Source organism: Nerophis lumbriciformis, linkage group LG11 (genome assembly GCF_033978685.3).
Source record: "Nerophis lumbriciformis linkage group LG11, RoL_Nlum_v2.1, whole genome shotgun sequence".
In the NCBI taxonomy this organism is placed as follows: Eukaryota; Metazoa; Chordata; class Actinopteri; order Syngnathiformes; family Syngnathidae; genus Nerophis; species Nerophis lumbriciformis.
In genome coordinates this window covers 4430979-4453327 of record NC_084558.2, presented here as the reverse complement: position 1 = coordinate 4453327, position 22349 = coordinate 4430979, and the positions used below count along the sequence as shown (strand labels likewise).

Below are 22349 nucleotides of genomic sequence, written 5' to 3'. Positions count from 1 at the left end.
AGCTGCTTTGAAATGGCTCCAAGTGACTTTCCTGACTTGTTCAAGTCAATGATTCGTTTTTTCAGATGTGTGCTGAGTTCCTTTGACTTTCCCATTGCCGCGTTTGTAACCGAGTCTAATGACTGCATTACATGAGCCCTATTTAAATGGGATCAGAGAAGTCAACAGGTGTCGTCAATCATAATCACTCACATGACGTTAAGAGGCCATGCCATGAAGCTAATTTTATTTGATTGCAACTTTTCTACATCACCAAAATTGATAATGTTGTAAGTATACTTTTGACCCAGCGGATTTGGTCACATTTTCAGTAGACCCATAATAAATTCATAAAAGAACCAAACTTCATGAATGTTTTTTGTGACCAACAAGTATGTGCTCCAATCACTCTATCACAAAAAAATAAGAGTTGTAGAAATTTTTGGAAACTCAGGAAAGCCATGACATTATGTCCTTCACAAGTGTATGTAAACTTTTGACCACGACTGTATATACATACATACACATATATATATATATATATATAATATATGTGACGGCTTGCCCCCCACCACTGTCACTGTTTGCCCTTAACTTCCTCTCAAACCGTGCACATTTGTTAGGAAGCAGAACATGGACAAACAACAAACATTCAATCTCTTTAGTCAGTGAAAAGCATGCACTCAACAAACGAATCACAACATCTCACTCACCATGGCTCTGAACTGGTGGCTAAAAGAGTCGGGGCGGGGTTGAGGGCTATATATATATATAGGTGAACACACCAGCCCACAATGATTAGGCCCAAATTGGGCCGAACCATGGTTCTCAAAAGCTGGGCGAAGGACACTGGACGTTTAAAACTTATGCTCTCCAAGCCTTAGTCCACCAAAAATGATTGATATACAAGCTCAAATGTACTATGTGAATACTTTTAGACTTGTGATGGTTTATTTATGGTGTATTTACAAAAGAACAGCATTCTTAATCCCCCCCGTCAAATTGGTCCCAGCTAGTGGGAGGAGCTATGGGGTATTTAAGTGGAAAAATTACATTTTTCTGACAGTCTGCTGTCTGTCACTGCCAGAGGAGGTTCTCTGTCCTGAGCAGGAGCTCAGGTCTCCATGCATCACCAAACATCTACTGAGATTTTGGTGCTTGGTTTCCTATTGATTATTGTTCACCTTCGCCAGTTTGGGGTTTAAAATAAATGTTCGTAAACTGTTTACAACTGTGTGCCTTGCCATCCTTGGTTTGGAAGACCGGTTTACAAAGGTTACATTACATTCACCCGAGGCGGGGTGTGACTATATACAAACCCAGTTTCCATATGAGTTGGGAAATTGTGTTAGATGTAAATATAAACAGAATACAATGATTTGCAAATCCTCTTCAACCCATATTCAATTGAATTCACTACAAAGACAAGATATTTGATGTTCAAACTCATAAACTTTATTTTTGTTTTGCAAATAATAATTAACTTAGAATTTCATGGCTGCAACACGTGTTACATCACCTTTTCTTTTAACAACACTCAATAAACGATTGGGAACTGAGGAAACTAATTGTTGAAGCTTTGAAAGTGGAATTCTTTCCCATTCTTGTTTTATGTAGAGCTTCAGTCGTTCAACAGTCCGGGGTCTCCACTGTCGGATTTTACGCTTCATAATGCGCCACACATTTTCGATGGGAGACAGGTTTGGACTGCAGGCGAGCCAGGAAAGTACCCGCACTCTTTTTTTATGAAGCCACGCTGTTGTAACACGTGCTGAATGTGGCTTGGCATTGTCATGCTGAAATAAGCAGGGGCGTCCATGAAAAAGATGGCGCTTAGATGGCAGCATATGTTGTTCCAAAACCTGTATGTACCTTTCAGCATTAATGGTGCTTTCACAGATGTGTAAGTTACCCATGCCTTGGGCACTAATGCACCCCCATACCATCACAGATGCTGGCTTTTGAACTTTGCGTCGATAACAGTCTGGATGATTCGCTTCCCCTTTGGTCCGGATGACAAGATTTCGAATATTTCCAAAAACAATTTGAAATGTGGACTCGTCAGACCACAGAACACTTTTCCACTTTGCATGAGTCCATCTTAGATGATCTCGGGCCCAGAGAAGCCGGCGGCGTTTCTGGATGTTGTTGATAAATGGCTTTCGCTTTGCATAGTAGAGCTTTAACTTGCATTTACAGATGTAACGACCAACTGTAGTTACTGACAGTGTTCCTGAGCCCATGTGGTGATATCCTTTAGAGATCGATGTCGGTTTTTATGATACAGTGTCGTCTGAAGGATCGAAGGTCACGGTCATTCAATGTTGGTTTCCGGCCATGCCGCTTACGTGGAGTGATTTCTCCAGATTCTCTGAACGTTTTGATGATATTATGGACCGTAGATGTTGAAATCCCTAAATTTCTTGCAATTGCACTTTGAGAAACGTTGTTCTGAAACTGTTTGACTACTTGCTCACGCAGTTGTGGACAAAGGGGTGTACCTCGCCCCATCCTTTCTTGTGAAAGACTGAGCATTTTTTGGGAAGCTGTTTTTATACCCAATCATGGCACCCACCTGTTCCGAATTAGCCTGCACACCTGTGGAATGTTCCAAATAAGTGTTTGATGAGTATTCCTCAACTTTATCAGTATTTATTGCCACCTTTCCCAACTTCTTTGTCACGTGTTGCTGGCATCAAATTCTAAAGTTAATGATTATTTGCAAAAAATAAAAATGTTTATCAGTTTGAACATCAAATATGTTGTCTTTGTAGCATATTCAACTGAATATGGGTTGACAATGATTTGCAAATCATTGTATTACGTTTATATTTACATCTAACGCAATTTCTCAACTCATATGTAAACGGGGTTTGTATATATATATATATATATATATATATGAGTATACACACACACACACACACACACACACACACACACACACACACACACACACACACACACACACACACACACACACACACACACACACACACACACACACACACACACACACACACACACACACACACACACACACAAATTTGGTTGGCCTGATGCATATTGTCAAGTTAAAATAACACAAAAAACAGTAAACATGCAAGAAAAAAGGGCAACAAGATGTAATGTAATCAGAAAAAGCTGAAATGTTGGTGCGAATAACTAATAACACAACTTTTTCACCTGTAACTTCTATAACACAAACATTGTGTCTTTATATACTGTATGTAATGTCTGGTTTTAACATTTTGCAAAATAAAAATATATATCAAAATGGCCACTGTGTGCGTTGACTTTTCAATATCCTGCTGTTAGTGGAGAAAGCCACACCCTTACTGAGGCATTTATTTAACCATCACTACAATATAAGATGGCTCGTCTTTTTCAGGGGTAAACTACCTTATATTCTGGTAAATAAGGAAATAGTTTATGCTGATACATTCTGTCCTTTTTAGACGCTTCGATAGTAGCGTTTCCACTCTCTTCCACCTTCCATGTTCCATTTATCTAACTCCAGGCAGGGAAAGGCAGTTTAATAACTTTAGACAAGGGGACTTGACTTGATGCAAGTTAGAGATATGGAGCTTGCATGCCATGCTCACAAATTGAACCTTTAAACCGGTGTATTGAAAAGCCAAAAAGGGTTATGTTCTACCACTAAAACTGCTCTGCAAGGTGAATGACATCAATACAGTAAAGGACACCCTGTCTCACATTTGTTTATCCTGCTTACGGAAAAGCTGTCACATACAATAACAACTGTACATAAATAAAACAGTTGAATCATTCGTATCTGCAAACTATATCACTTCACCAAGAAAAAAAGAGTAACGGAGTTCACAGAAAAGTCCAGTACTTAAGTTTTCTCTTAACAGCCACCAACAACACCAGCGCGTTGGGTTAAAACCACATCGTTCCAGAGCCCGCAGGCTTGCAACAACACTGAAAAGAAGAAAAACTGCAAGATTACAATGACAAAAGCAAGGATCTGATTTCAGCCGAGGGGGGCACTTGATAGATAGAAAAACTCACTGGTGGGAAAGTTGGGCTGATTGCTACCATCTGTGGGCATGTGACTTTAATGGAGCAGCATGGGCACACACTATCAACACAATTAAGATGATTTTACTTTGTGGGAATGGTATAAAAAAATGATGCTATGTCATAAAAAGTGGCGCTATGATAGAATGTGTAAAATGTAAACAGTCCAATTACTGTATACCCCGTCTTTGATCATCCGCTGGGTGCGTACAAAAGCAAACAATCCGGGTGAAAAAAACGCGGCTTTAACAACTGTGGCTGTAGGCAACCACCTGATGTAGTTTTTATTAAGTTCACAAGATGGCAGTAGTGCTATTCAAAGTATTACGAGTGACCAGCATCTGACAGCTTTATCCACCTCGGCATGCGCGTCAAAATGACTATTGCGCTACTCAGCTCTTGGTGTGAAACTCATGCATGTCTGATGTTTACAATAACCCTATTTGCTGTATTTAGGCCTGGGCGATATGGCCTACAAATAAAATCTGACATTTTTTCAGATTTTTTCCCCTACTTTTTAAAGAAACCAATGAATAATGGCAGAGATAATTCAAAACAAGTTTTCCTGTTGTTCTTTTTAGACCAGATATAAATTGCACTTTTTATGGAATCATTTTCAAAGAACTACTGTATATTAAGAGCTTCCTCTTGGAGGCAATACTTTTGTTTGCATAAAATACTATGTAGCATTGCACATTACATGCAAATGAATAAACTCCAATAAATCAATAAAATCAATAATCATTATATAGTAATACAAATCAAACAGACCAATAAAGTGAAAACTTAAAAATTCTGTCTTGAATAAAATAATTCTGTACATAAAAATGTAGTATTGTACATTGTATGCAGATAAACAAGTAAAACATTGCGATGGCTATCGTTTTAGTAAGTGGAAACACACATGCTTTTCCATGAAGTATCCTGGACTCTTTGTTAGTGTGTACTGATGTTAAAGACAATGCACACTTCATTGTACATTACTTTGGTTTATTTACACATTACTTTGGCATTTTTTGCTTTGATGGCTCTGACATGAGCCTTCCTGGCAAATTAATGAACAGCTTGCATTTTCCTTTTTGTTTCGGCCATAGTGGATTCATCCATCCATTCATTTTGTACCGCTTGTCCCTTGCATTCGGGCGGAAAGCGGGGTACACCCTCTGCCTTGGATTGTATAGCCAATTTCAATCACTTCGACTCCCTCTCCACTTTTAACTGCTCCAAATGCAAAAATCATAAAGAGAACAAACAATGTTTATTCTATTAGCTATAAATTCCTTTATCTGAATAGTCATTTGTGATTTATAGAATGAAATAACAAATATATTGCAGTCATGTTTATGTTTCAAAATTATTCAACTATTCAATGTCAAAATATAAACAGTAGAAATAATTAACAAAATGTCAGCTACTGTCTTGTTCTAAAACAGCACACCAAGCAAACAGAACATAAACAAAGGAAAGACCATTGAAACAGATAGACTTTGAACATAGAACTATAACAAACACAAAACAAGACAATTTGGAGCCTGTGTATATTTCTATTGTGCTACAAAGTTTCTTGGGAAACTTTCACAGTATGGGGATAAGGTACCATCTTATGTACTGTTGACAAGCAAAACACAACCGAGATGAAATTATAAGTAATATTTTAGAATATTTCCCACATATAAGTATACTATACTTTGGGAAAATTTGAACTATTCAGATCCAAATCCTATTTATAACTGCGTGCTATCAATGATTCTTTCATTGATAAAAACAAACTCTGAAAGCAAAATATAACATTGAGACAGTCTTCTGGACGGCTCTTTGACTAGAAATAGTCTTCAAGATCAGACTCCCATTAGAGAGTCATAAATCACTTATGTAATTGGATGTGTTGCTTCTGCGTTGCGCAATATACTTGTTAATAAATGACCATGTGGTCCTTTCCACTTTCTCATGCAAGATATCAACATAATGTAAAAATTTTTACTTGTGTAAGTAAATTATCACCTACTTTTATGATGGCCTTAACCGATTAGCAGTTTGGATGAATAAAAGCTTTGGCTATAAATATCATAATCAGATAAACGATTAAGGTGTACAAATAGTTTCTTTACAAAGTGACATTGCCAACTACTGGTCTGGCATGTGTATGACAGTGTTGGTCAGATCTATGTGGACATAGATAGTTTTCACAATGCTGTTGTCGATACGTGTTTTTACTAGGTTGTAGTAAGGTAAACGTAGCCATACTTTAGGTCTTATCAATCCAAAAAGAGAAAAAATAGAGACGCAAACATCCCAAAGCCCCCCAAGAGGAATAATTCCACAGTACTGCTGATTTTACACAATTCCACGGCTATGTAATTATTCAAGAGTACAAGTAGTTTCTTTTCATTCAACTGCTTGTTCAAGTTTGGGCCTTTAAGTAATTGATGTGACGAGCTCCCGGTAGCCTCAAGCGGAAAAGGGCGATTAGCGAAAGTAGGATAATGACACATATGGGGCAGTGCTTCCCTTTCTAAATTTGGTATCTCATTGTCATTCACAGCATGTTGCCCTCAGGCGACAACACTTCCAAAATTGTACATTCCTTTTAAACAGTATGCAAAACAATCTGGTCTTCACTTCTTACGTACGTTTTTCTGTGGTGCGATTTGTAAAATTAAGTAATTCCTCGAAATGTGCGCTACAAGTGGAACACAGCCTGACCTCAGCTTGCCCTCTGCTGGTACATGGTAGAGTGGGAAAAATAAAAGGGATGGCGGCCTATTTTGAAATTCTAATCAGCATCAAATAACCATCTGCCTCTTTTTAGAGGGGAAGAGAGAAATGGCTACAGTCCTTGGGGTGTCCAAAGCAGTGCACACATCTGAGAGCTGTTCCTGTTGGCTGGTCTCTTCCTTGCGCGCCCACACACACACACACACACACACACACACACACGCACGCATGCACGCACCTCTGTTGGATCACACTACTCACCCTATGGAACCCATCTGTCAATGCCCCCTTAATTCCCACTAATAGTTTCCAAAAATACTGAATCTTAATTTCCCTATGCTTCTTCAGTAAAATTCACTCTTTTCAATTATTGATGGACATGATCAGCATTTATTCCAGAAAAGGTAATACCTCTTTTAGAAGTATTACAAATTGAGGGAATTTCTCTAAGGTGATGACATGGGCAAATGTGCAGTGTGTGCCGATGGACACGATTTAAAAGGAAACTGCAAAAAACAGACTAGTGTATCAGTCGCCAAGCCAGCGATTTAAATGCACTGCAATGAAATAATCGCTGGCACACCCCTGCACTGGAACGTGAAGCCAACCTCAGCTCACCTGCAAAATTGAAACGTAAACCCAAATGAATCGCAGCAGCCTTTAAATGACCTGCAGAGTTAGTGCTATGAATGCATAGCAGTGTAACGCAGTGGGATCAGGCTGAGCTGCTCCATTAGCGATGGATGGCGTCTGGCTCGGGCCCTGTAGCATCCCTGAGCAGGTCCAAATGGGGGAGAGGAAGGACTGGAGAATAATTTGCCGCCGAGGCCTTAACACCACCATAAATCATCATGGACTCGTGGCACATGACTCCAAAAGAGGCCTCCCATCTCATATAGTCTCTTTTAGCAGACTTAATTTGAAAGTCAACAAACAGAATTTACATTCCACTGTGGACCGTGCCAGCAAAAACAACAATACTCAATCACAAGTAGCAACTAAACAGAACTAATTCATCGGTTTCCTCATTCTGCTCTGCTCCACTGTGTGTATAAATCTGCTTTTTTCCATCACGTCTTCATCAATAACAACAAACTAACCTCTATGACCTTCAGGGCGGGGATTTGGAAGTCAGTGTCTTTAGGATGGAGGCAGCAGATGCGTTGGAAAATATTATGTTATTCTCATTAAGGGACAGCGACAACTACCGTAGATGTTGGAGTATGAGCCAAGAATTCCGTCTAATGATCTCCATTTGTCAAATTTCTAATTATTTAATAGTGTTTGCAATTGGTGCGTCCTACTTGTCTTCAACCAGCATAGGCGCTATTGATTCAATCTCGTCCGTGAGAAGTTGAATGGCGCAACACCTCTGGATAGCATAGTTCAGCAACAATCGCATGGAAGTAGGTGTTTAGAACATTCAATGTGAGGATCATCCCTTTTCAGGAGGTTATTGACTCCATATTAGGAATTATAACTTCACACTGATAAATGGTAAAGGGTAATTGTTTTGCATTTATATAGCGCTTTACTATACCTGAAACGATACCTAAAGCGCTTTATATTATACAGTATATTTACCCATTCACACACTGATGGCGGTAGCCGCCATGCAAGGCGCTAACCACGACACATCAGGAGCAAGGTGAATAAAGTGTAGTGCCCAAGGACACAATGATTGCGACTAAGATGGCGGTGGCTGGATACCTGGAACATGGAACCCTCAAGTTGCTGGCACGGAGGCTCGACCCTCTGAGCCACAGCGCCCCAAAATCCAACAACAGATAACCCCCCTCAAAAAAAACGCTCCTATGAGGCAAGATCACCTGTACTGTGCTGTAGGTGGGTTAGGGTGAACAAATCAAGCGCTCTTTGTAGGAGGTCCTTAACATCCCCTGCAGCTCACAGTGTAAAGGAGCAGCGTTTCGCGTGCAAGACTTCTTAACTCCTTCAGAAGAAGACATCCCATGAACCACCCACTATAAATGCCCTGCAAACACTCTGCAAGGAAGGAAACACCAGCGCCAACACATCAAACCTCACTAGCTACCCCGAAAGCCCATGACGCCACCTTCGCCGCCAAAGAAGCTGCCCAAAGCCAGCCTCAAAAAAAGGCCTGTGGCTGTTCCCACCACCGTTGCATACGAAATGTAAAAAAAAAAGCCAGCCAGAAACAGCCCTAGGGAAAAATCGATCTGTGATTACATTATGCAAATGATGGCGCTGGATGACCAACGCTATCCATTGCTGAAGAACATCCCCGCCCGCCGACGCCAGCAAACTGCCGTTTGCACCACAGCTATTTGTCGGATGTATATTTGTCAACAAAATACGACATAATTGTGACACTCCTGCATACATACACTGATAGATGGAAATAAGGACATACAGTAAGCCTCACTAACGATTTATGGGAGCGTGATATTAGCCCTACCGTGGTTGTGATGTCATATTTGATTCGGACATTTACATGTAGTTTGTCAAATCCACATTTGTTTGAGCCTTTCTTACCTACATGAGTGCACAAACTGAAGTACACTTCAATTTTGTCAGCCTTTTTTTGGTCAATACCAGTAAAAGTATTGGCTTGAAAAAATAAATACATCCTTAGATTTAAAATATTTATTTTAAATATACCAACAATATTGATGAATATTGGCTACTATGTTTTTTGTGTATACTGTATCATCCATCACACCAGTGGCGATTGCTCTAAGAGTGCAATGGATGCTCAGCTTCCCCTAAAATGTCAAAATAAAATAAGTGGACAAATATATACTTTTGTGTTTACATTTCATTGACTAAAATATGTGCTAGAATGTGTTCACCTTTTGTTGAGAATCAGCTACTTATAATTTCTTCTCATCCATTTTGGTAGCGTCACAGTGCCTTGAACAGTGTTGAAGCCGAGCGTCCATTGATAACATTGGAGGAGCATGCAGTGGGTTGTTCCACTGCAGCAAACATGGACTGTCACTTGATAAATGCTCTGATTTGTCCCACCCATAAGATGCTCAGTATCTCTGGAAGTGAATGGAAAGTCGGCATGGCCTCCGCTGGCCTGGATGCATGATGATTGGATGATCTGAGGCTGGATCCCTTTTTGATTGACAGCAAAATGAAAAAATCAGTGATCTTGAAATAAAAATCACTGCCAGAGCATTTTTCAAGTTTTTTTCTAATATTCATAGTTGATAACAATTTTACGATCCTCTGACATTTTCTTTGAAATATCTATAGCATCTTTATATCTTGTGTCTGTCATCGGAGACTGTATTTGTGTTTAAAACAGTAGCTGAAAATGAGGTACTCCTACTTGAAACACCAGCAGCTGCCACGGTATCACACACTGGCTGTATCGCAATACTATCGTTATCACGTGCAAGAAACGACAATATCATAATTTGGAATTTGCTTGAGGACAGGAGATACAGGGTTTCAAAATAACTCAACAATGTTGTTATTAAAAAATCCTACTCAGGTGTTTTGGGGACACTGATAACTGCTGTTACATACGCCAAACCAAACTAGGTCACCATTGGTTTTAAATGTGATTGTATTGTAACTCTACATTTATCTCCACATCTGCCTTGCTCACATTCCCTGACATCCTATGTCGTCTCCTCAGCGTCAGCTTAACCCATGTCACCACCCTCCAAAAGGATCACGACCCCACGCCCTGCCCCCTTTAGACCTTCGCCGTCTACTAAAAACACCCTCAGGGCCCAGATTGGCTCCGGTGACACCTAAGGGAAGTCCCCGCTCTGTAACTTGCCACCTTTTAACACACTTGTCCTGTCTAAACACTTTGCTGACACGGTGGCATGTTACAGGCATCGTACTACAGCCATTTGTTCAGCAGGAAAAACTACATGCAAAGAAATCAACATGGGGCCCGGGGGCGCTTTACGGATGACATACTATCCATCCCATCCATTTTCTACCGCTTATTCCCTTCGGGGTCGCGGGGGGCGCTGGAGCCTATCTCAGCTACAATCGGGCGGAAGGCGGAGTACACCCTGGACAAGTCGCCACCTCATCGCAGGGCCAACACAGATAGACAGACAACATTCACGCTCACATTCACACACTAGGGCCAATTTAGTGTTGCCAATCAACCTATCCCCAGGTGCATGTCTTTGGAGGTGGGAGGAAGCCGGAGTACCCGGAGGGAACCCACGCAGTCACGGGGAGAACATGCAAACTCCACACAGAAAGATCCCGAGGCCAGGATTGAACTCACGACTACTCAGGACCTTCGTATTGTGAGGCAGACGCACTAACCCCTCTTCCACCGTGCTGCCTGGATGACATACTAAAGACTAGGTATTTGTTTTTGTTTTTAACTTTGAGGACAATTTGAAAGAAGAAAACCCCAAAGGAGACATCTGGGGCTGACTTTCTTGCATGGATGATCAGGTAAAGCATGGATGATCAGGTATAGCATGCAATGCGCAATGAGCTTTAATGGGCCCGTATCAACACTAGGATTAGGTCATCCGAATTGGACTGCACAAACAAGTCTAGAAACTCCTGGATAGAGGTGACATATACATCCTGTAGAGAAGAGACCTATAGGAAGAGGGTGTAGCATTTCGAAAAGCGCTATGGGACTTTTAAAAGCGGGCGTATGCAAAGGCACGGTGCAGAAAGCGCTGAGGGGTGGACAGGATATCGTGGCAGAAGGGAATAGACGCACGTGTGCTGAGTAAGAGGCGGGGTATGGGTGGCGGGCGGGGGCATCCGGGGGTAAGTTAGTGCTGGCATAAATACAAGCTAGATTTATTTTGGCTAAGCTGGTTTTGCTCTGTCATTCCTGGTTGACCTTAAACAGATGCGGCATTGCTAAATATGATCTCAGGCCAGCTCACGGGGCAATTACAACATGTTAGAAAAATATACACGGTTTTAAACTCCTTCTTGGCTCTAATTCTACTTCATTACCCAAGCAAGGTGAAAATGAGGACAGAACTGGCTAATATGGTGTTACTTTACTGTGCTTCCATATTTTTATGACAGGCAAAATTGACCAGAATTCAGTTTCAAAAGATGTCTGTTTATATTAAAACCGGGTGTACAAGTCTAATATGAAACTTCCATCTTGAAAGAGAAAAAGCTCATATGTAACCGCGTAAGGGATATACATTAACTGCAAATGCCACATAAATAAGAATTACATGCAACATGGCACGGTTCCAAAGCATGTCTAGGATTAAACGGTGCTCAGTTGCAGACTTGGATGACATACTGTAGTTGTAGTCCTGTGCCAACGAGCTGACCAGTTTAGACATTTCCAGAAAACATGAGCACGTCCCTGAAGAGGCGCACTTAATCCACAAACCTTATGGAAAACGTACACAAGTGATGGATTCTGTTGTTTTTTTGTCAAACAAATTGGTCAATTTGAATTTAAAGCAGTTGCAGGTCATTGTCTATATCTTTCACTTCTATGCATTTACATTAACATATCCTGAAAACAGGAAGTTAACTACCTGTGACTTTAATTAGCACAGAAACCAAATATTAAAATGTTTATGTAAGCAATGTTGCTTTTCAAAACACATTATTGCAGTCTGTACTGTAAACTGAGGCACATTCTAGTTAACAAGTCCTGGTGCTCTTGAGTGCTAAAGTGTGATTTAAAGGAGGAACCAGTTTCCTAGTCTGATGTGAAACGGGATCTTCAATCACTTCTTATTTACATAACACAAGTTAAGTGAACCAATCTGCAAATCAAGCGGAGACCACCCTTGAAGGTGATATTTGTTTCAGAATACCGTATGTTTCGAACCATTGGGTCCACCAGATTATGTGTATAAGGCAAACTGCCTATGAGCGGGCCCATTCAGGTCTATTTTAATACAAAAGGGGCACCAAGTTATAAGGCGCATTAAAAGGGGTCATATTATGATTTTTTTTTCTACATTTAAAACACTTTCTTGTGGTCGACATAAAATGTAATGGTGGTTCTTTGGTCAAAATGTTGCATTGATTATGTTATTCATACCATCTTCTCGCCGCTTTCTGACCATCTCTTCAGGATGCGCCGTTTTGTGCGCTGTCTTATTTACGTGGCTCAACTTCGACAGCTTCTTCTGCCTGTCATCTTTGTTGTAACAGCGGAGGATGAATGCCCCACAACAAGAGGATAGAGAAAAAGACGGAGCTTATTGACTACGGCGCGGACTACAATGGCGGACGCACACACATTTTCGGGACTTACCGGTATGCAGATCCCAAATACACATCAGCAGGTACCAATAGTTAAGACAAGTTGGTTTGCATAATATTGAGAAACAAAACGCCAAATAGGCCTCTTAATAGGTGCCATTTTGGGGTCCTTATTGACACACACGACAATAATACCCATATGTTGAAGCACAGGACGTCTGACTATGCTAGCCGTAAAACACCGCATTCCATCAAGTGGTGCGGCTTTGTAGCGTACTAAAACATTTTGACAGATTTTTGAGTGCCGTGTGTAATGTTTTATGAAACAGCAAAGTTTTGGTGTTACTGGCTTATGGGCACTGGCTAGCGTCATTAACCTCAAATTGCTTTGAGGTTGGTAAGCAAAACCAGAATTAATACGTACATTTCGGCAAACTGTTGATTTAAGTGCGCCTTAAAGTCCGAAAAATAAGGTAGTCAGACTTTGTTAAGGCAACACGGTGGTCAGGGAATAGTGCTTGTGCCTCAGAATAAGAAGGTCCTGGCTTTGATCCCCGGACTCAGGGTCTTTCTGTGTGGAGTTTGCACGTTTTCCCCATGACTGTGTGGGTTCTCTCCGGAGACTCCGGCTTCCTCACACTTTCAAAGGCATGCACCCGGGGATAGGCTGATTGGCAACACTAAATTGGCCCTAGTGTGGAAATGTGAGTGTGAATGTGTTGGCCCTATGATGAGGTGGGATAGGCTCCAGCCACCCCTGCGACCCCGAGAGGGACAAGCGGTAAAAAATGGATTGATGGATAGATGGACATTGTTAAGAGGCAACTATTGCTGGCTTATTGTTTTGAGTTAGCTTAAATAGTTGCAAATAGGGAGACTACTTACGTAAACACTCATTGGCCTCGCGGGCACTCGCCCTCTGCCATGGCCGGTCGTAATGGAAGGGCTTACAGCGGTCGCATTCGGGTCCTTCTGTGTTGTGCTTGCAGTCGCACACCAGCTTGCCCTCCTTGTCATTCAGGCACCGTGACCCGTGGCCGTTGCACTTGCACCTTCCGCCCACCTGGAAGTCGCCCACCGCGTAGAAATACGTCGGCAGCGTCGAGGTCACCGCCATGGGGTCGTTGTCCCTCCCTCCTCCGCTGTTGCTTCCGGCCGCCAGCTCCCGCGACTGTTGGGGCCGGCTGAAGACCACGCGGATGTCAGTGACGGTCACCCAGTCCTGAAGGACCGGGCTGTTGTCAAAGTCCTTGCCCGACGGTCGTCCATCCAAGGTGCTGAAAGCTATGAGTCCTCCAGAGAGGGGGTAGAGGTCTGTGTGGCCGTCAGTACACAGCGCTTCCTGTTCATTCTGCTTTGTAATGCTTGCTTTGTTGGGTCGATTGTACACGCGTCGACACTGTGACGAGTAGAATTGGTAGGGCGTCCAGGTCTTGCCATAGTCCATGCTCTTGTAGATGGCCAGTGATTCAGGTCTTGGCGAGCAGAACTGTAAACTTACATAGGTGATCTCAAACTTTTTACCAAGAGAAAGAGTCAGAGTCACATTGTATGGTGACGTGTTGAGGTTCTCCGATTGCCAGTAAGTCAGGTTGTGAGCAGAGTTGAGATCTGTGAGGTAGGAAGCCGGATGGGACCGGCGAGGGTCGACGGCGTCGCAGATCTGGCACGTGCGCACGGACGGCCGGTCATCACCACGCTCCACCACGCTACAAGAGCGGGACGGTGGGCGGCCGCACATGCTGGACACTGCCACCTCTTTTCCAAAGGCGGCGTTGATGAACTCTGGGATACAGCGGCGGGCTGCACCGGCATCGTCGTAGCAAGGGTCCACAGGGGTCTGTTGCCCCGCAAAGGGATTGTTCGCGCTGTGTGAGGAGGCTGAGCAGGCCAGGAGGCACAAGCACAGCAGGTACCTCCAGGGTTCCCTCATTCTGCTCTTAAAGCCTGCCTGTGTATGAATAAGTAGATGTCTCAGAGTCTATCAGAGAAGTGATGCTATTAAAAGCGAGACAGCGAATGAGCGCAGACCTGTCCAACGGCTCACTAAAATCTCCCTTAGATGTGCTTAATTACTGCAAAGAGGAAGACAAGTGTCTGAGCTCGGTGACCCTTCACATCAGGCCCTTCCTGCAAGAGACAGACACAAACACAGAGGTCAGTGTCAAACTCATATCTTTACCTTACAAGGATAGAACAAGAAGGGGACCTCCACCAAGGCCTAAAAATCCTTAACATGCCTGATTTACTAAAAAGTGTCAAAGGGTCAGTCCATATAGGTATTCACACACTTAAACATTCTACCTTCAGAACAAAACCTGCCCTCCCAAAACTGTAAAACTTAATAAAGTGAATATTTTATAACTAACTTCAGCATAAAAAATACATAACTAAATCAGTTCCCCCGCCCATTCTATTTTTATAATGTAATTGTGGAGGAACGATTGCAAAACAGCTGATTGCTGCATGTGTGGAGGCTTCTGACCAATTGAAAGTCACTATACATTCCTTGATTTGCACCAAAACACAATGGATTAAAAGTAGTGCTGTCAAATAATATTTTTTCTTATAAATCAGATTAATCACACTTTTGAATTGGGATTAATCATGATTAACCACAAGTTATTATTTGCTTCCATGATTTAAATTAAAAAATATATTCCCATATTTGAACACAAAGATCCCAACACGAATGCAATTTATTGTCAAAACTATATACATGAACATGTTTTATTTTTGTTTACAGTTATTTGCTAAACACTTGGTAAAAGTTTTACAAGTCCTATCTGGGTTTATTTTTAAGTGAAATTTGCCTAACTCGTTTTTTGTGTTGCATTGACCTGATTACTGACCATGCTGCAACAGCTTGTGTCGCCTTTAAGGTAACCAACTACAGCTCAGGCAGTCCTTCTCATATAGTGTGGCGGGCTCACGTGGGGGGCGGGGGTGCGATGCCACGGTAGCGCTACTGACCCCGGGGAACATACTTTATCAGTATCCTGCAGTGTCATGCTTTAAACCTCAAAAAGTCGTACACTGCAAAACGTGCGCACTGTAGCCATTAATCCTGACTTCATTTTTAGTTATTAAAAAAAAAAAAATCTGCAGATATTTTTGCTCATTTTTGTTTTGTAGGTTATATTTTTGTATATATTGTGCTACTGAGTTAATTTTGCTGATCAATTTGAATTCACTACTATTTATTGAGTTTACTTAATTTTATTTTTCAGTTTCAAATGGTTCACGTCCGTCAAAATGTATTATAGTTTAAACAAAGATTGCATTTTTTTTAAACTTCAATCAAATTCATGCACTTTAAATATTTTTTCTTACAGTCTAAAAAACAATGTTGACAAGTTATTCTTTGTTGCAAGTTGATTTATTTTTCTTTCTTTTTTCGGTTCTTTAATGTTACTTTAATGTTACAATGTTATGCAGAGGTGTACGTATAACAATTTTAGAGACAAATCATACTACAAACCCCGTTTCCATATGGGAAATTGTGTTAGATGTAAATATAAACGGAATACAATGATTTGCAAATCATTTTCAACCCATATTCAGTTGAATGCGCTACAAAGACAACATATTTGATGTTCAAACTCAAACTTTTTTTTTTTTTTTTTTACAAATAATAATTAACTTAGAATTTCATGGCTGCAACACGTGCCAAAGTAGTTGGGAAAGGGCATGTTCACCACTGTGTTACATGGCCTTTCCTTTTAACAACACTCAGTCAACATTTGTGAACTGAGACGACACATTTTTTAAGCTTCTCAGGTGGAATTCTTCCCCATTCTTGCTTGATGTACAGCTTAAGTTGTTCAACAGTCCGGGGGTCTCCGTTGTGGTATTTTAGGCTTCATAATGCGCCACACATTTTCAATGGGAGACAGGTCTGGACTACAGGCAGGCCAGTCTCGTACCCGCACTCTTTTACTATGAAGCCACGTTGATGTAACACGTGACTTGGCATTGTCTTGCTGAAATAAGCAGGGGCGTCCATGGTAACGTTGCTTGGATGGCAACATATGTTGCTCCAAAACCTGTATGTACCTTTCAGCATTAATGGCGCCTTCACAGATGTGTAAGTTACCCATGTCTTGGGCACTAATACACCCCCATACCATCACAGATGCTGGCTTTTCAACTTTGCGCCTATAACAATCCGGATGGTTCTTTTCCTTTTTGGTCCGGAGGACACGACGTCCAGTTTCCAAAAAAAAATTGAAATGTGGACTCGTCAGACCACAGAACACTTTTCCACTTTGTATCAGTCCATCTTAGATGAGCTCAGGCCCAGCGAAGCCGACGGCATTTCTGGGTGTTGTTGATAAACGGTTTTCGCCTTGCATAGGAGAGTTTTAACTTGCACTTACAGATGTAGTGACCAACTGTAATTACTGACAGTAGGTTTCTGAAGTGTTCCTGAGCCCATGTGGTGATATCCTTTACACACTGATGTCGCTTGTTGATGCAGTACAGCCTGAGGGATCGAAGGTCACGGGCTTAGCTGCTTACGTGCAGTGATTTCTCCAGATTCTCTGAACGCTTTGATGATATTACGGACCGTAGATGGTTAAATCCCTAAATTCCTTGCAATAGCTGGTTGAGAAAGGTTTTTCTTAAACTGTTCAACAATTTTCTCACGCATTTGTTTACAAAGTGGTGACCCTCGCCCCATACTTGTTTATGAATGACTGAGCATTTCATGGAATCTAATTTTATGCCCAATCATGGCACCCACCTGTTCCCAATTGGCTTGTTCACTGTGGGATGTTCCAAATAAGCGTTTGATGAGCATTCCTCAACTTTATCAGTATTTATTGCCACCTTTCCCAACTTCTTTGTCACGTGTTGCTGGCATCAAATTCTAAAGTTAATGATTATTTGCAAAAAAAAAATTGTTTATCAGTTTGAACATCAAATATGTTGTCTTTGTAGCATATTCAACTGAATATGGGTTGAAAATGATTTGCAAACCATTGTATTCCGTTTATATTTACATCTAACACAATTTCCCAACTCATATGGAAACGGGGTTTGTATTTATAGTCGCGGTGGACAGTGTGGGAAGACCCAAAATGTTGTTTTTTTCCCTGTGGGGGTGTAACAGAAAATAATTCAGAAGCACTGCGTGAATAATCTGCGAATATACAGTACAGGCCAAAATTTTAGACACACCTTCTCATTTCAATGTGTTTTCTTTAATTTCATGACTATTTACATTGTAGATTGTCACTGAAAGCATCAAAACTATGACACCTGTGAAGTGAAAACCATTTCAGGGGACTACCTCTTGAAGCTCATGGAGAGATTTCCAAGAGTGTGCAAAGCAGTAATCAGAGCAAAGGGTGGCTATTTTGAAGAAACTAGAATATAAAACATGTTTTCAGTTATTTCACCTTTTTTTGTAAGTACATAACTCCACATGTGTTCATTCATAGTTTTGATGCCTTCAGTGACAATCTACAATGTAAATAGTCATGAAAATAAAGAAAACGCATTGAATGAGAAGGTGTGTCCAAACTTTTGGCCTGTACATGATTAATGCAATTTTTTTTGGTATTAATCACATGAATTTATTAATTTTTGACAGCTCTAGTTAAAATTTAATGTAGATTATATTGAATCCCGCAAAATACCCAAATAAGTATCTAGCTAACCAACAAGATATGTTCAATTGCAAGGACCTCTGGTTACTGCTTTGTGGTTGTGCTTAAGGTGCGTGGCAGCCCATAATCCCTAATGTGACCCTCTCTGTTTAAGAAGCGAAACAGACATGTTTGCTAAACAGCAAGCACCAGTTTTTAGGTATGAAGACACAATTACAAGACAGCATATGGAGAAAGCAGCATTATGTTCATCCAATGAAGCATGAAATACACCACAAGTGCTAACTATTTGAGCCTCCTTGATTGGTACCTGGGTGACATCATTTCTATACCCACAACTAGACAAGGGGCCTCTTGGTCCCAAAGAACGCTTGAAGGGGTGCAGGGTGAGAAAGCTATTGGGGTAATGGGGGGTGGTTCATGGCGAAGGAGATGAATATGGCCTGCGGCTTTTCCTTCCCTAATCCCCTTTTTCCTTTCCTGGGTGTCAAATCTGGAGGTGCCCCCATTGGAGAATTGACAGCTGAAGGGGGTTTGAGAAGAGAACCACATCCCTCTTTGTGTGGTATTTATTAAATTACAATGAATCACAGCCACCTCCTCCTGCACTCACTCGCTCTCCCCTGCACAACAGCATCCCTCTTCATCTCGGAAGAACAAAAGGTGGCCTCTGTATCCACTTCAGTCAAGCACGGAAGGCAGACAGATGGATTTAAGGGCGGTCAGAAGAGACAAAAGTTTACTTCATCTCATGTCCATAGCTGGGAAAACCCTTTAAAAACTAGTGGATAGCAAATGGGAGCATTCATCTGCAATCCAACTATTTTAAGTGGGTGTTAAAATAAAGTGTGGGCTGAAAAAAAATGTCTAGAAAAGTGAACACAATTGCTGTGTTAAAGCTAAACTTTAATGTTTAGTACGTTACAACATGATATGTGTATGTAGGGAACATAGAAAGGTGAACATTTATTTTCTGACAGATACGCCACATAGTTTTTAACCCAATGGGTCACATTGACTTGAAGTTTCTCACGCAACTTTGGAGTGTACACAAAGATATTAAACTAAATTGTATTGGGGGCCACATTTCCAGAAAGTTAAGGACTGGGGGGAGAAACTTTTTTTCCTTCTCTATTATTAATATTTTGGTGAACTAGCGTCCTCTACAGTGGACATTTGATTGTGTTCTATTTATTTTGTCAGAGTTAAAAGGAGCACTCTGCTGTTTTTAAGGATCTTCTGCAAAAAAGCTAGTCCAAGATCATCTCTATGACAGCACTATAGAAGTGTTTTTTTTTGGCGGCGTGGCTGTGTTGGTCGAGCGGCCGTGCCAGCAACTTGAGGGTTCCAGGTTTGATCCCTGCTTCCGCCATCTGATTCGCTGCCGTTGTGTCCTTGGGCAAGATATTTTACCCACTTGCTCCCAGTGCCACCCACACTGGTTTAAATGTAACGTAGATAACGGGTTTCACAATGTAAAGAGCTTTGAGTCACAAGAGAAAAGCGCTATATAAATATAATTCCCTTCACTTCAAGAATCTGCTGCAAAAATGTTTGTCTCCCAAGTTTGGGAGACAAACATCTGGCCCGAAATGGTTTCATTTAGGGTTGGATGTTAAAAAGCATTAGTGTACACTCTTTGGTACACACCTTCATAGGGATGGGTACCTTTTCACATTTGAATCGATACGGTATTCCCAGTAACTGGGACTCGATACCGGTACTCTTTGGTACCTGTTTGTTCATGCATTAATATACGTTAATTTCTAAAATCTAAAACTAAAATACATTTTTTAATTTAAGTTTTAGCAGTGAGCTGATAATAACTGTGCTGTCCTTTTCTTAAACTTCGGGGTATCATTTGCAAAAATTATATAGCAGACCTTGCATGCAGTTGCAAGCCCAAGACATTAGATAGTAGTGTATAGACCAGTGGTGTCAAATGTACGGTGCGCGGGCCGGATCTAAGAATAAAAATTAGCTGCAATTTTTTTTATGAAAGAAACTGTGGTCCTAAATGTGTCTACTGGATGTCGCAATAGCAATACTAGTGTATTGTTTGAAGATGACGTGTCAGCTGACTTTAAGCGCCCTCTGGATTGGAGCAATCAGCAGGATTGGAGCAATCAGTTGCTCCTGTTGTGGATGGCTGCAGACTAATGCTGTAGCGACGCACAATACCTTCTTTAATTGTAAATTATCCACTCAACAGATAAAATAATGAAACTGTAAGATGCATCCTTGTAGTTAGTTCCATGCAGCGCTCGCAATTTGTGATGTGCACTCTGAAATCCATTGTAAAAATGTGTTTTTAAATTTGTTGTTCGTTCTTTTATTTTATGCTTAAATCTACCATGTTCACATTGGTTAGGTTTGTAGTTATGTTACCTTTAATTAGGCTGTTATGGTGTCAATATTATAATTGTTTTGTTTATATTATAATTGTAATATATGAATGTTGATAAATGAATGTGTTGTGGCAGTTACGGATGTCACCAATTTTGAGGAAACACTTGATTGCTTTTCCAAACACGTCTTTAATGGTGAACTGCCAACATGAAAATGCTAAACAGGAAGGGTTTCAAGTTTAATGGCTTTGTAAAAACATTGAGACAAAGTCTATTGTGTAAAGTTAGTGTTCTTCATGGTGTTTTTGAAACGGCACTGATTCTTTCCTCAGAATTTTCAACTTTTGCCAAGAGGATAATTTGTAATTTGTACATTTTCAGAATGTGCTTGTTCTATTTTTTTTAATTAGTTTTACTATGCCATGAGTTTACCAGTCCGGCCTGCGTGGGAATAGATTTTCCTCCATGCCACCCCTGAGCTAAAATTAGTTTGACACCCCTGGCAGAGACTATGCGGTGTGTTGCCGAGTCAGGGAGTAGTATTTGCCATTAAGCTAAATATACTCTTTTGTTGCGTCCTATAAAATGTTTGTACTGTAAGTATTGTACTAATTACTACACACCAGCTGTTTTACAGTAATGTGCATCTCACTGGTAGTTTTCATTACCAAATTGTGAGGTGTTGAATTAGCCATGTAAAATTGCTAATGCTAATCAGTAGCATGTCTATGTAAAATCTAATATAAATTAGCATGGAGCTAGCCTTACTGTATGTTTGAGTGTTTTCTATAAGGCATACTTGCTTTGTTGGCATGGGAAATTGCAACATTTCCCAGAAATAGTCCAAATGAGTCTGCTCTGAGTGCTTACTGAGTGCTTTGTAGCTTGCCAAGTGTTTGCAGCGGACATGACGTGACGAGCAACAAAGGTATTGAAATATGGAACAGTTTGATTTTACGTGAATTGATACACGATAATACCGACGGAATTAGGTCGGTGCCTATAAAAGTACCTAATTCGGTACTCATCCCTACATCTTTAGGAGCTAACAGTGAAATTTTAGCAAAATTGGTTGAATTGCCACGAACCAAAACATATTTAAAAGTAATTGTCTATAAGTCCTTTTTTATTATAACATTTTGAAGATATCCTTATTACATGTATGCTACCATGTCTTCCAACACATTAACACAACCCATTCGGGGCTCAAAAAAGATATTTATCTGATGTTACACATACTTTTTTAATGTCTTTTTATTTCATTAGTGTTTTAATGATTTTTGGAATTTGAAAAGTCTTGCCAAAAATGTCATGCAAGCATCACTCAAAGAAGAAAATCTCTTGCTGTTGCAATTCTTGTTTTAAAAAATGAATTTCAGGGATGGAGTCTGCTTATAAAAGATTAGGAGTGACTCTTGCCAAGACGGATGGAACATTGATCAATGGCATGTGTCTGAGTGTGAGGAAGCCAAAG

At 40.8% G+C, this 22349-nt stretch overlaps 1 protein-coding gene across 10 annotated transcripts in view; it reads right to left on the bottom strand.

Moving 5' to 3' along the window:
• ntn2 (netrin 2) overlaps nt 1-22349 on the bottom strand; it is an 89344-nt gene that overhangs the window by 42639 nt on the left and 24356 nt on the right. For 6 of the 10 annotated variants that reach the window (XM_072914060.1, XM_072914061.1, XM_061967676.1 and 3 more), the window contains one exon: nt 13798-15042. In XM_072914060.1, the coding sequence (XP_072770161.1) occupies nt 13798-14845 (1048 nt within the window). In that variant the 5' untranslated portion in view covers nt 14846-15042. The remainder of the gene's footprint in view (nt 1-13797; nt 15043-22349) is intronic. The other 4 variants (XM_061967680.1, XM_061967679.1, XM_061967681.1 and 1 more) reach the window with 1 other exon arrangement.